The sequence below is a fragment of the Dermochelys coriacea genome, chromosome 7 (genome assembly GCF_009764565.3).
Source record: "Dermochelys coriacea isolate rDerCor1 chromosome 7, rDerCor1.pri.v4, whole genome shotgun sequence".
NCBI lineage: Eukaryota > Metazoa > Chordata > Testudines > Dermochelyidae > Dermochelys > Dermochelys coriacea.
The window spans coordinates 114,630,165-114,643,446 of NC_050074.1; the positions used below are offsets into that span (position 1 = coordinate 114,630,165).

The 13,282-nt window shown below is 42.6% G+C and overlaps 1 protein-coding gene across 1 annotated transcript in view; it reads right to left on the bottom strand.

Moving 5' to 3' along the window:
- VWA2 (von Willebrand factor A domain containing 2) overlaps positions 1 to 13,282 on the bottom strand; it is a 71,011-nt gene that overhangs the window by 20,414 nt on the left and 37,315 nt on the right. The window contains 6 exon segments of the mRNA XM_043519378.1: positions 855 to 977; positions 1,939 to 2,072; positions 2,597 to 2,741; positions 2,744 to 2,790; positions 10,798 to 10,907; positions 13,097 to 13,230. Coding sequence (XP_043375313.1) covers positions 855 to 977; positions 1,939 to 2,072; positions 2,597 to 2,741; positions 2,744 to 2,790; positions 10,798 to 10,907; positions 13,097 to 13,230 — 693 coding nt within the window.

Sequence of the window (13,282 nt, forward strand, 5' to 3'; positions counted from 1 at the left end):
AACCTACATTTTTCTTTGCAGGTCACTTTAAAATTCTTTCACTTATGTACAAACTGCAGTAATGAAGCTTTTAGAAGGCATTCGATTTCTTTAAGGATCTGATAAGTTTCACAATCTTCCAAATACTTCCTCACCTCAGCGCGAGAGGAATCTCCTTGTGCAACTCGCTGCCACTGACTGATAATATACTTCTCTGTTTGCAACCTATCTGCTTAATATTTGCTTCAGTATGAGTGGGAGCTGTTTCCAGACAGCTATTGAAGCCTCTCCATAGCCCAGAGTCTCCCAGGACTCTCAGGTCCATTAAACAAGGATAAAAGGACTTCCCTGAAAATAAAAGCTTGCCTGGCTAATATCAGAACTAGTTGGATTCGGTTCAGGGTCAACAGAGTGCCTGGGATTTATCCACTCTCTTTATTGCATAGAATATAAGCAAGTGTTGCACAAATAGGAATTGTGTGAAATACATAAGTGAGGCTATTTACATAGTAGGCAGGATAGTCCAGTAACAAGGAAACCTGTCTGGGAATCTGGGTTCTATCCCTGGCTCTGCCACTGACCGACTGGGTGATCTTGGGCAAGTCTCTTTGCCTCCCCATGCCTCAGTTTCCCCTCTCACCCTTTGCTTAGATTGCACCTTCTTCAGGGCACAGACTGTCTCTTACTATGTATATGTACAGAGCCTGTCCCAATCTCAGCTGGAGCCACTACGTGCTGTTATAATATAATATTAAATAAAGTTACAGTAAATCATAAACCCAAGTCATCGTACCTAACAATGGAGGTGTGTGCGCTCTCACTCTGTGTGCACTACTAACTTCAAGAAAGAAGGCTCGTTGACTTACCTATAAAACGGCAGAGAGATGTATGCACTGCATTTGGTCTCTTTGATCCTTTCCAACACATATAGTTCCCAGCCAGCTCTTTCACGGTCTCCAGTGTCTTGCGTTCGCAAGGGTGAGATTCAATCTTGCAGCCTGTCACAAAGAGTGCACACAAAATAGCTGGTGCATTTGTTTGCAAGTGAAGTGTCTGCGGGAGCTGACACAGCTGGGATATTGTTCAAGGCACAGCAACGCCAGCTTGTCTCATTGTCCAGCAGAGCGAGTTCATGGCAGCTTTTTGACAAGTCCCTCAGTGATGCCCCAAAACAAGTAAACCTGTTGCTGGTGGGCAGGTCAGCTCTTTACTGGATTCCTAGGGGCAGCTTCTGTAGTCTGCTTTGTCCTGACACAATACCTGCACCCATGTCCACTAAGTCCACCCCTGTTCTTCTGTTCTACAGAGCTTCCTATACCACCACCATCACTGTACTAGCTAAGCACCTTCCAATATTAGGTTCAGCAATTTGACTTACATGATCACTTGTGGTTCTTAGGGGATTTTCACCTCTCATCTACCTTAGGTATTTATATGACCCCCACTACTGTATATCTGAGTGGCTCACTATCTTTAATGTATTTATCCTCAACACCTGTTTGAGGTAGGAATTATCCCCATTTTAAATGGGGGGAATGAGGTACAGAGAGACTAAGTGACTTGACCAAGGTCACCAGTAAGACTGTGTCAGAGCAAGGACTCAAACCCAGGTCTCCTAAGACCTAGGAGAGTTCGCTGATCATTGTACCATCCTCTCTCTCACACAGAGTCCCTGGGGTTTGGACAGGCCTCGGGGTTTGAGCAGCACACACAAGGGGCGTGGCTGTGCCTTGAAATCATCTTTTGATTGATGCTAACCTCCTAACAGCCTCCATTCTTTCCTCTAGACAGAAGAGAAGACCTCTCCCAAAGGAGTAGACTGTGCCACCCTGTGAGCTGTGTTAGAGATGCCAGCTTTAGAGAGAAGCTCTGGAAGTGAAAGCCCAAGCTTACAATCCCCATACAGATGTGAAAGGAAGGACAGTCATTAGTAAACATGCACCAGGGTGGCATAGTTACCTGGAGAGACAGCACTGCAGACAGTAGAACTGGTGAGGGTGCTATACAGGCCATTGGCAGCATCATCCACATGTTCAGCAAACAGCACATGCTGCTCAGTTGGTTCACTGGCCAGCGTGTGCAGCTCCTCCCACCTGCACAGGTGACAGGACATGTTAATACAATCTCCTGGCATTAAAGAACAGGAACAGACCCTTTGCAGTCACAGTTATTTTCCTGGATGGGCATTAAAAAGAACAAACACTCAGAACTACTAGTGATGTAGCTTTACGTCCACACAGGTCCCCACTGTATCTTCTCTTACAAATCCACTGACATTTCTAAAGACACATGCTCATAACAGAGCACTTCTCTCTCCAAGTGCCCTTTTTTCTCACTCACCCCGTTCACAAATGACCTCCTGCTCCACATTCATATCCCTCCAGGGGGATGGAACAATTTGTACAGTGGGGCGTGCTGAGAGCCACTGAACTAAACTGTATGGAAACCACTTCAAGCCAGGGAGTGCTGCCGCGCTCCCAGCACCCGTGTGTCCCTCCCCTCTGACTCTGTGATTGCCCCTCACCCTTGGCCTTGCTCAGGGGACTTAAATGCAGAAGGCAATGGCTAGTCTGTTAGCAGTGCACCACTCCTGCCCCCCCACAAGACAATTTCCTACCTTGGAAACTTGACTCCCACAGCAAATACTGAGGTGCCCCTGTCCTTCAGCTGCTTAGCGGGTGTTGCTACATTGCCTTGTGATTTCCCGTCTGAGAGGATGATCAGGATTTCAGGGACAGAGGAATTTCTGCCACCAGGAAACCTTTCCGGAGGACGTATTTCAGTGCGAGCCCCGTTTCTGTGCTCCCGCCTCTGAAACAAGCAAGAGAAAATTGAAAGACGAGGTTTTGGGCTAAGTGTCCGACTCCCTTTTGCTTTCTTCCCATTTCCCACTGTCTGCTCTCTGGTAGCACCAAGTCTAGGGCACTTCTGCACTTAGACTCATTGCACAGCCATACTGATGAGTCTAATTCTGTAATTGTCACCACCGTCCTGCTATTAGTTGGCAGCTCCCCTTCCTTTGACTCTTCCTCCCCCACTCCATAAGTGCAGAAACGCCTTGAGAAAAAAATCCACAGATGCAATAATGGGATGGCTGCTTTCAATGAAAGACTCCTGGTAACTCATGTATTAAGAGAAGGCTAGACCATACCAATCAGTATGGTCCAGCAGAGAGAGCACTGGGTTAGGACCCAGGAGATTTGGCTTCAATTCCCCCCTCTGTGACCTTGGGCAAGTCACTTCAATAGTGCATATCTCAGTTTCCCCATCTGTAAAATGAGGATAATGAGGCTAACCTTTCTTTACAAAGCGCTTTGAGAACTACACTGCCCCTGTATAGAAGAGCTGATTAATAATGAAATCTTCCATTTGCCAGCCCCACGTACAGTGTTTCTGAAAATACAAACACCTCAAACATCTTGCTTTCCAATGGTATAAATTTTATACTGCAGGTACAAGCCCCTTACAGAGAGCAAAACCATAGTGAAATTTCTTTAGAACAGAACTATAGCTAGATGCCTAGGGAGCAACTGCTAAAAGAGGGCAGGGAGGCTGTGCATGGCAACTCACTGTTGTTTTGGAGAATGTTTCTTAATTAAGTGTTGGCAATTCAGCTGTGCCCAGAGGCACAGACCCTTCTCTCGCTCGTTAATCTTTGATTAATTTGATTTTCCACAGAATGCCATTTGTTCATCAGTAATAAACCCCCCAAAATGCAAATCCCAAAGGACTTCTGAGTGTATCCCTGGAAACTGATGAGGGGAGAATACAAGGCACACTTTATTCAGCCTTCCTAGAAAAACTTTTCAATTAATGACGAACAAAGAGCGAGGCACAGAGAGAAGTTCACCTGGATTTCACAATAAATTAAACCACTGAGGTTAAGAAGGTAAAGGTGAGGGAAAGCCACCCATGATTCCAGCTAGTAGAGCACAGCTGTAGATACAGCTCCAAGCTGGAAAAGCATTCTGGGTATTAATATGCAAATAAGCAGTCCCAAGTACCCAGTCTGCTTTAAAATTCAATTATCTGGCCACTGCTACAGGCACCTTCCTGACTGGAGAAGCGATCAAGCCTGCAACCATTTTAAATTGGCACAAATTATCAACTTCACTTTGTTTTTGTCTCTGACACCGGCATACTCTAATCATGGGACACTGTTTCATCACATTATTATTTGTCTGACAATAGCATCAGGAGGCCATGGTGGAGATTGGGATCCCATTGTGCTAGGTGCTGTACAAACCTATAGTTAGAGAGTCTCTCCCTGAAGAGCTTATAGACAAAATAGACAAGGCAAAGCATGGGAGAAGGGAAGTACTATTATCCCCATTTTACAGATGGGGAACCAAGGCAGAGAGATCAAAGGTCAGATTTTCAAAGGAGCTCCAAGGGATGAAGATCTCAGCTGGGTTTTTTTCAAAATTTGGCCATTCATAGAGCACTTCATAGAGTCAGGCCCTTATTTGGTATCTATAGAAATGATGAGTTCTTATAAAAATCTGGCCCTAATTTTGGGTGCTGAGTATTTGAAAGTCTGACCCTGAGCTCTCCTGAAAACTGGACAGGTCTTGTGAGGGCAAAAGTCACACAAGCAGATCTGGGAACTTAACCCATGTTGTGTGACTCCTAGTGAAATACCTGAAACAAACACAAAGCCCTGCTCCCTCTGTGTCTTCTTTCCTCCATGTCTAATTCAGAGAATGATCCAAATACAGCTCTTGGAGATGCACATGCAGCGAAGAGTCAAGTAACAGAATATTTTGGCAGTCATGGTATTCTGAGGCTGGAGTGGGAATGCCTATTGGCCATGCTAATATGATAGAAAGCGATTATTTTAACACTGACTATCATTTACCGGTACCCAACTAAATAAGTACCCACAAGTGCCAATGGTTTGTACATTCCACTAGTGATATAAATTACTTTATAAACCAGGACAGTTGTTAAGTACTAGGGAATGATAGAGCCTATGAGCCTTTCAGCTGCTCTACAACTGCTAAGAATAAAGTCTACAATGTCGGTGTTGTAAACTGCTGCCTGATATTTAAATACAGAATAAGAATCCATATTCTCCATCTCCTTCCCCAGTATCAGGCGGCATGCAGTTAGCTGTAAGACTGTTACAGTTATACAATTCTAACTGTATTATAAGACTTATTTCCTTACTGGGTATTAAACAATGCACTTTTACCGGATAGCTCTCTAGTCTAATTTACACCACATCACAGGCAGCTTGAGGGACACAGAAAATGAATAAAATACTATGTAAAATTTTAGGAAAAACACAAATTTACAATGCTATACAGCACAGCTCTGGGGAAGGAAGGAAGGCCTTGTAGTTGTTTCCTTGGGCTCTCCCGCCTCTATCCACATGTTGTCTCTTGTCTTAGTTTGTAAGCTCTTTGGGGGCAGGGGCCATCTTTTTGTTTGTGTGTACACATAGCCTAGGACAATGTTTAGTCTAGAGAAGAGAAAACTGAGAGGGGACACGATGACAGTTTTCAAATACATAAAAGGTTGTTACAAGGAGGAGGGAGGAAAATTGTTCTTGTTAACCTCTGAGGATAGGACAAGAAGCAAAAGGGCTTAAATTGCAGCAAGGGCGATTTAGGTTGGACATTAGGAAAAACTTCCTCTTGGGATAGTTAAGCACTGGAATAAATTGCCTAGGGAGGTTGTTGAATCTCTATTACTGGAGGTTTTTAACAGCAGATTCGACAAACCCCTGTCAGGGTTGTTTAGATAATACTTACTCCTACCTTGAGTGCAGGGGAGTGGACTAGATGACCTCTCGAGGTCCCTTCCAGTTCTACACTTCTAGGATTCTATGAATGGGGTCTGGTCCAGGACTGTGGCTCTTCCACAGTACAAAGACAAATACTAAAAGCTGTTAAGACACACCTATGCCAGGCTTCTATTTCTGGCCTGGCCACAGCATTCCTGAGTGAAGAGGACTGTATATTCCAAAGGGATCATAATTCTGGGTGCCTCAGCTTCAGCTGCCCAACTTGAGCTATAGAGGAGCTGTTTAATGTGAAAGGATTTGGATACATAATTCCCATTAGGTGGCCTTGAAAAATCTCAGCCTTCTATTAGAGTAGCATTGAGAGAACCTCCAGTCAGCACTGGGTTCCTTGCGTGGGCACTGACAGGCAGAAGGTGACATTATCCTTTTCCAGAGGAGTTTAAAAGTGAGGGCCTCAGTCCTACATTACTCTGAGTGAGAACTACCCAATTAGACGAGTGTAAAAACTAGGGCAGTTGATGTATTGACATCAACCCTTTATTTTAACCCTTGCCCCTTTAACATTTACCCTTTTTTTTTTTTAGGCTTTAACACTTGTCATGTGTTACTTCCAACAACTATATCCAGATAAGCCACAAATTTCCTGCCCCCACCCTCCTGCACTATATAAGCCAAGAGTTCTGTAACCTGCCATCCTTGATTCAACATTTGATATCAGAGTAAGCCCAGACCACCTTGAGCCCTTTGGCTAATTAAGCCTCTCTATCCAAAGAGACATTTCCATCTGTTTTCTAATCCTGGCTGAGGAGTTTCAACATAAACCATTTCCTGCTATTGCCTTTTAGTACTGCTTTTACTTCAATCCAAAGCAATTACAGGCAGCCACGACTGCAAATGTCAATTCTTTCTTTGAGGCATGATGTTCTTCTTCATATGTATTGTCACACACACTGTCTCTCTCTCTCCCTCTCTCACTCACACCCCCCCACCTCTGTGCTTCCAAATCACGTTTAATTTGTTTGAATGATTCTCTATTTTAATAATGACTGAATTTCTTGATATCTCAAGTAGTTGATCACATGTATGCTCAGAGCTCCCAAGTTCTCCAAGTCCATTTACTTCTCTTTGTTTGACCATATACCTGTCTTTCTTTATATGTAATGCATTCCAGGAGCTTTTCTTTTATCTTCTTTTATCTTCTCTCTGATGCATAATCCCATTCTCCCCTCAACTTTCCATTATTTTCAACCAAACTTCAAGAACTTACGTTAAGTCTCTGGTCAGATGCCACTGGCCATCAGTTTGTTTCAGTCCCTGTGTGACTTGAACCATCCATAAAAATCTAACTAATTCTGCAACATGTCCCAAGCTATGACTCAGCAGCAGAGTAGTTGAGGTGCTTGAACTAACAGTTATTATGGCTGAAAATATTAATGCTACTTCATAATACTGGGAGAGTCTCAGCTAGTGAAAATTGGCACTGCTCTGTTAAAGTCGTGTGTAATCCCAGTTGCGGTGTGAGCTTGGATAACCTCTCCTGACTCGGATGCTTTAGCTGAACCACAAAATATAGGCTTAAATAACTATGAAATTCTATGGTCTGTGTTATATATGTGGTCTGACTACATGATCAAATCTCTTCTGGCCTTAAACTCTGTTAATTAGGTTTTCCCATGTATAAAACAGACATATTATTAGTCACATAACTCACTGGGTTGTTGGAAGCCGTAATTAATTGCTTAACATTTATATATACTTTGAGATCCTTGGATGAAAGATGCCATTTGTGAGTGAAATATACACTATACATTCAGTTTGATGGCCCCAATAAACTGTATCCATTTGAGCCATGGAGATTAGAAAAGATTCAAATCAGAATTTGGGGTTAGGGTCTCTCAAAGAAGAAATTCTGCCATAAGCGCAGGACAGAAAGCAGGTGTTATATGGGACACATCTCCCCAGCAGAAACAAAAAGCATCAGGATAACACTTTCAGAGCCTCCCAACCAGAAATCTTATTTTTGGCAACCTGATAGCTGGAATCCACCCATAACTATTTTGTTCATTCCTATATTTCAGCCTTTCATCTAAAACTAGATGAAATGGCCACATGTACGGCCATTATTTCTGTAAGATATGTCAACATTCATCTGCCATCATTAAAAGACATTTTCAGTGCCAAGCCAAATTCCAGATATCCAACAGCTTCATTTTCTCTGCTGTCAGTGGCTTTGAAACAATAGCCAAAGAGAAAAGGAGTACTTGTGGCACCTTAGAGACTAACAAATTTATTTGAGCATAAAAAAGCTTATGCTCAAATAAATTTGTTAGTCTCTAAGGTGCCACAAGTCCTCCTTTTTTTTTGCGAATACAGACTAACACGGCTGCTACTCTGAAAATAGCCAAAGAGGAGCTGGTATCTCTCTGCTATACTTCCCCAGGAACATTACACAAAAGGCTTTCTAGACTGTATAATTAAGTTGTCACTGAAAAAAACTACGGATCTTGCTCGGCTGAAGAAGTTGAAGAGGATCTTGAGTTTGTTTGCAAACTCTGGGCCATATTCAGAATTCGTTTAGACACGTTGACTATTGAATGAGCTGATCCTTTAACCCGAATGCCTTTTCTGCTGAAATTCTACAGCCTGTGGGAGATGCTCCTATATTTGTCCCCACTTACATTCATAAGCTCAGTGTGACCTTCCCTACCGCCCAACAAAAGAAAACAGCACTTTTTTTAAAAGGAGATGATTTGGGCTCCAATTTCCTTTCTTACAGCTTAAGGCTCATTCTACACTTAAAGGTAACGTAGCATAATTATGTCAGTCAGGGGTGTGAAAAAACGACATCCCTTACCAATATATCTATGCTGACAAAACAGACACAGATGTGTTGATGGAATAGGTCTTCTGTTGATGTAACTAATATTTGGGGAGGTGGTGTTCCTATATAAATAGAAAAACTTCTTTTGTTGGGGTACAGTGTGTTTATACTAGAGGGTTATGCCAGCACAGTTACACTGACGTAAGTATGATTAGGGTGACCAGATGTCCCAATTTATAGGGACAGTCCCAATATTTGGGTTTTTTTCTTATATAGAGTCTATTACCCCTCACCCCGTCCTAATTTTTCACACCTTCTATTTGGTCACCCTAGATGGCATAGGCTCCATAGTGTAGACATATCATTAAGCTAGGATTTTCAGAGGCCTGAAGGAGACAGAAGCCCGGACCTCAACTCATAGGCATCTTTGAAACTCCAACTCCATTTCCTAGAGCCACATGAATATATCAAAATCTGAACTTTCATTAAAAGTAAGTTTCTAGGACAAAATCTTGGCCTACTGAAATCAATAGGAGTTTTGTCTGACTTCAACAGGGATAGATGCTCCCACTATCCCTTGTGACTGGGGAGAACAGCTTGAAAATATGTACCCTAAACACTCAAAGACCAAAAGACAAACAACAAGAACCTGACATTTATCTGGGTTTTTTTTTTAAATCATGATTTTTAAGGTGAACTTATGATTTTGGGGGCCTGATCAAGATTTTGAACACTTTGGTTGACAAGACTGTGGAAATGGAAACCCAATCGCAGTGTGATAAGAAACAAAGACCAGAAACAAAACTGACAACTATAGAAACCAACCAAGTCTAGCTTCAGCAAACAAGCTGCGTGAAGTGCAAGTAGTAACAAAATGGCATGGGTGGTTAAAAAATCTGTGCATGATCTTTATCTCTGTGTCAAATTTACAGTGCTTCTTTATTCCCATCAAGTTTCATGGGGACCTACAAGAATCCATGGCACTACTCTTGAAGGAGCTAATCATCTGGACTTGAAAGCAATCACGGACCAAAAAGGCCATTTTAGAATTAGACCTCTGCTCTGCCACATGGGAGCCCCACATTCAATTTTATTCTAATTGGCCAACCCAGCAGGGACTGAGAATGTCTCTCTCCAGAATAACCCCTATGATTGATTGACAGTGTAGCCTCTTATTTTATTTAAAGTGGTAATATGGTAATTTGTAATATGGTATTACGTCACAATGGGTTTGGCTCTGGCGACTACAGTTTCAAGCTTAACAGAGTGAAAGTCACCTCTGCTAGTTGCTTCAGAGTTAGTCTCTAGGAACACAAAGACCAAGGATAGTGACCACACATATATTTACCAATACAAAGTCTAGTCTATTTCGTAAGTTTTATTTAAGTTACAATTAAAGTTATGATTACCCAAGCATATATAAATTCTATACAGACCTATGCACAAGTTACAACTATAGTTCTACTCACATCCTTAACAACAGTGTTACGGTCTGATGGGTCTCTCATGGCTTGATCATCAGTAGAGGGATGGTTCCTGCTGGAGTCTCTCAGAGGGAGCTCAGTTTTCCCATTCTGGCATCCCCTTTTTATAATGTGATTCTGTCTACACCTACATTCTGCGAGTGTCCATAAAAGCATCCGCCTTCTTTTCTCTTATTGCTCTGTGTCCCATGGAAACTTAAGGGACCCCAATTTTCTATAGGCTGTGTAAATTCCCTTTGTTCTCATTAGCATTGATGCACAACCTGTATCCTATGATTAAGACATGTCTGAGACAAATGCGCCTTTACGCACAATATTATTACTTGTTGCCTCTTTTCCCATAATCTTAGGGCATCAGGTTATTTCTCGGTCACTTATGTCATCATTTCTTGTCTCCACGGCCTAAAATAGCTAAGCTAAAGTCTTGCAGGCCTCAACCTACAGGTCTTGCATTTCACCTTGTCTTACTCATGTCTAATACTTGGTTCTTCCAAATACTGATCAATCTTATACTTTTATAATCCTACAAATTAACTCTAATTAACATACAGTGAATATATGTAACATAACAAATTGATTAATCATAACATCACACAATAAATGGATACTAAACTAAAATCACTGGCTACAACAGGCACTGCTGATGAGCTCTAAAGGGAATCTGGTTCATTCCTTCCTAGTCAGCCGAGTGAAGGACAGGGCACAAGGCCTGGCCAGAAAATGCGCATACCCTCAGAGAGAATAGGGCTGTCTAAAGAACTTACTTGAACACAATCTTGTTGATTTTCTCCTTCACTTCCTCCTTGGTTAAATACGAATCCAAGGGGAATTCTAGCTGGGGAGTTGAGCTAAACTGTATCACTCCCACTCTGACCTGAAAGAAGAGGTTAAATAGCATAAGGAGCAGGTGGCTGGGAGGGTTGTATTATTTTGATTATGTGACAGATTTAGGAACCTTGAATTGTTTCAAGATAAACCACACTCTTCTCATTGCCCTTCTTGGCTAAGACCCTCCAATAAATACCATTCACTCACATTCCAAAGCTGGGGGGCGGGGGGGGGAGGGCAGAAACTCACTATGATTGGGAGAGGTGGAGGGATAGGAGGGGAAGTGAGGAGAGCTATTGAGCACAATGGAGGCAGCCAGCTCCAGGCACCCTGGCAGTTCTTACTGCCATTCCTACAGCACTTCCTTGGCGGATGGCACCCCGTGTCTCCCTCACTCCTCAGCCACTGTTGCCCTGGGCGCTGACACTCCTTCCCTCTGCCCTGGTGCCTACCCTGTCCTCCACCCCAGCAGGTTGGATATCTCCACTGGGTCCTGCTGTGGCTGGAAGGCTGGACTGGAGAGTCACATGAGCAGGCGCCTCTCCTGGCTGGATGGGCCATACATTCCTCTCCCACCCACGTCCGTGCAGTACCTGCACACCCACCCAGCTAGTATAGCTGCTTCGATTGGTCAAGTGAAAGCAGATGGGGAAAGGAGAACTTGGGTTTGAATAGAGACTGGGAGTGACTGGGTCATTATGCATATTGAATCTATTTCCCCATGTTAAGTATCCTCACACCTTCTTGTCAACTGTCTAAATGGACCATCTTGATTATCACTACAAAAGTTTTTTTCTCCTGCTGATAATAGCTCATCTTAAATAATTAGCCTCTTACAGTTTGTATGGCAACTTCCACCTTCTCTGTATGTATATATCTTCTTACTATATGTTCCATTCTATACATCTGATGAAGTGGGCTGTAGCCCATGAAAGCTTATGCTCTAATAAATTTGTTAATCTCTAAGGTGCCACAAATACTCCTGTTCTTTTTGTGGATAGACTACCAGACTAACACGGCTGCTACTCTGAAAGCTGTATACTCAGTTTCAGTTTTCATGGAAAAAATCTTCTTAGTTGTCTAACCCCATAGTTAGACCTTGATTTAAGCCAACATCCAAAATAAGAAAGGAAAATAATGAGGAGAGGAGCTGAATCCCTTCCCTTCCCAATTATTTTAATTCATTTTATGCTGGATGGATCCCAGAGATTTGGATTCTAATCAGAATATCTTGCCCAACCAGTCATCATACGCTATCTCTGCAGGACATCAGCTCTTAGAGAACACTGTGCTACTGCTACAACTATATAGTTCCATGAGCTCTCAGGAAGATAGATCGTGCCTGTGTGTTTGATGAAACAGGAAGTGTCTGGTATCTTGTCAAGCAAAAAACCTAGAACTCCACAGAGGATGGGGGTGGGGTGGGGATATAAGAACAGGGCAATAATTGTTGCTTAAGGAGAAATAGTTCTTAATCATGTAGAGACAGGAAATCCACGTGGAAGCTCCTCACTTGTTCTTTGCTGGATATGACAGCTGTTCCCAAGTCTTAAGGTTAGCCATGAAAGGCACAGCTCCAGAACCAATTGACAAACACCACACACCACTGGGAAATCTGAGACACATTGCAGGCAGGCATCTATAGGCCACCATGTGGATGGCCTGCAGTGAAATCCTTCCATTCTACCCCTTCATTTTGGAATAGAGAATACTTTTAAAAAGAGAGAGGACAAACAGGACTTCCGCAGGCTTCATAACCACTTATATCCATACAGATAGCTGGTTAACCTCCCTTAGATAAGTTCTGCAGCCAGGATTTCCAAAAGTGATTTGTGATTTTTGGGTGTCTCACTTGAGACAAATTCAAAGGACCCGATTTTCAGTAAGCATTGAGCACCCAATCTCTGAAAAATCAGGCTCTTTTAATTAGTCTCAACTTAGGCATCCAAAAATCACTAATCAATCACTTTTTAAAATTCTGGCTTGTAACCTTTAGTCTGCAAGATCTTGTCCCATATTTTTAAATGCCAAAAAAACTTTGAAACATTTACAACATATACATATGATTCAGCATCAGCTATTCATAGAACCTCGCCGTATCTTATTCTGGGTAACCTTTGGATCCCTCCCTTCCAGCAATTCTAATGTTTGTCATTTCACTCTACACATACTGTCTTCGGATGCATCAGGTAGAACCATGCTGTTTGTAACTAAAACATTTACCGTCACACTCACCCTATCCGGATTGATGTCCAAGGCATCACAGAGTTTGCCTGCAAAGTGCTTAGACCTCTCAAAGTTTCCTTTGCCAATGCTGTATGACCCATCTAACAGAAGGAGGATATCTACTGAAGCAGAGCACTGCATCACTGGAAGAGAACAAGATACATGCTGTCAGGATGCACATTTATACTTAGGTCA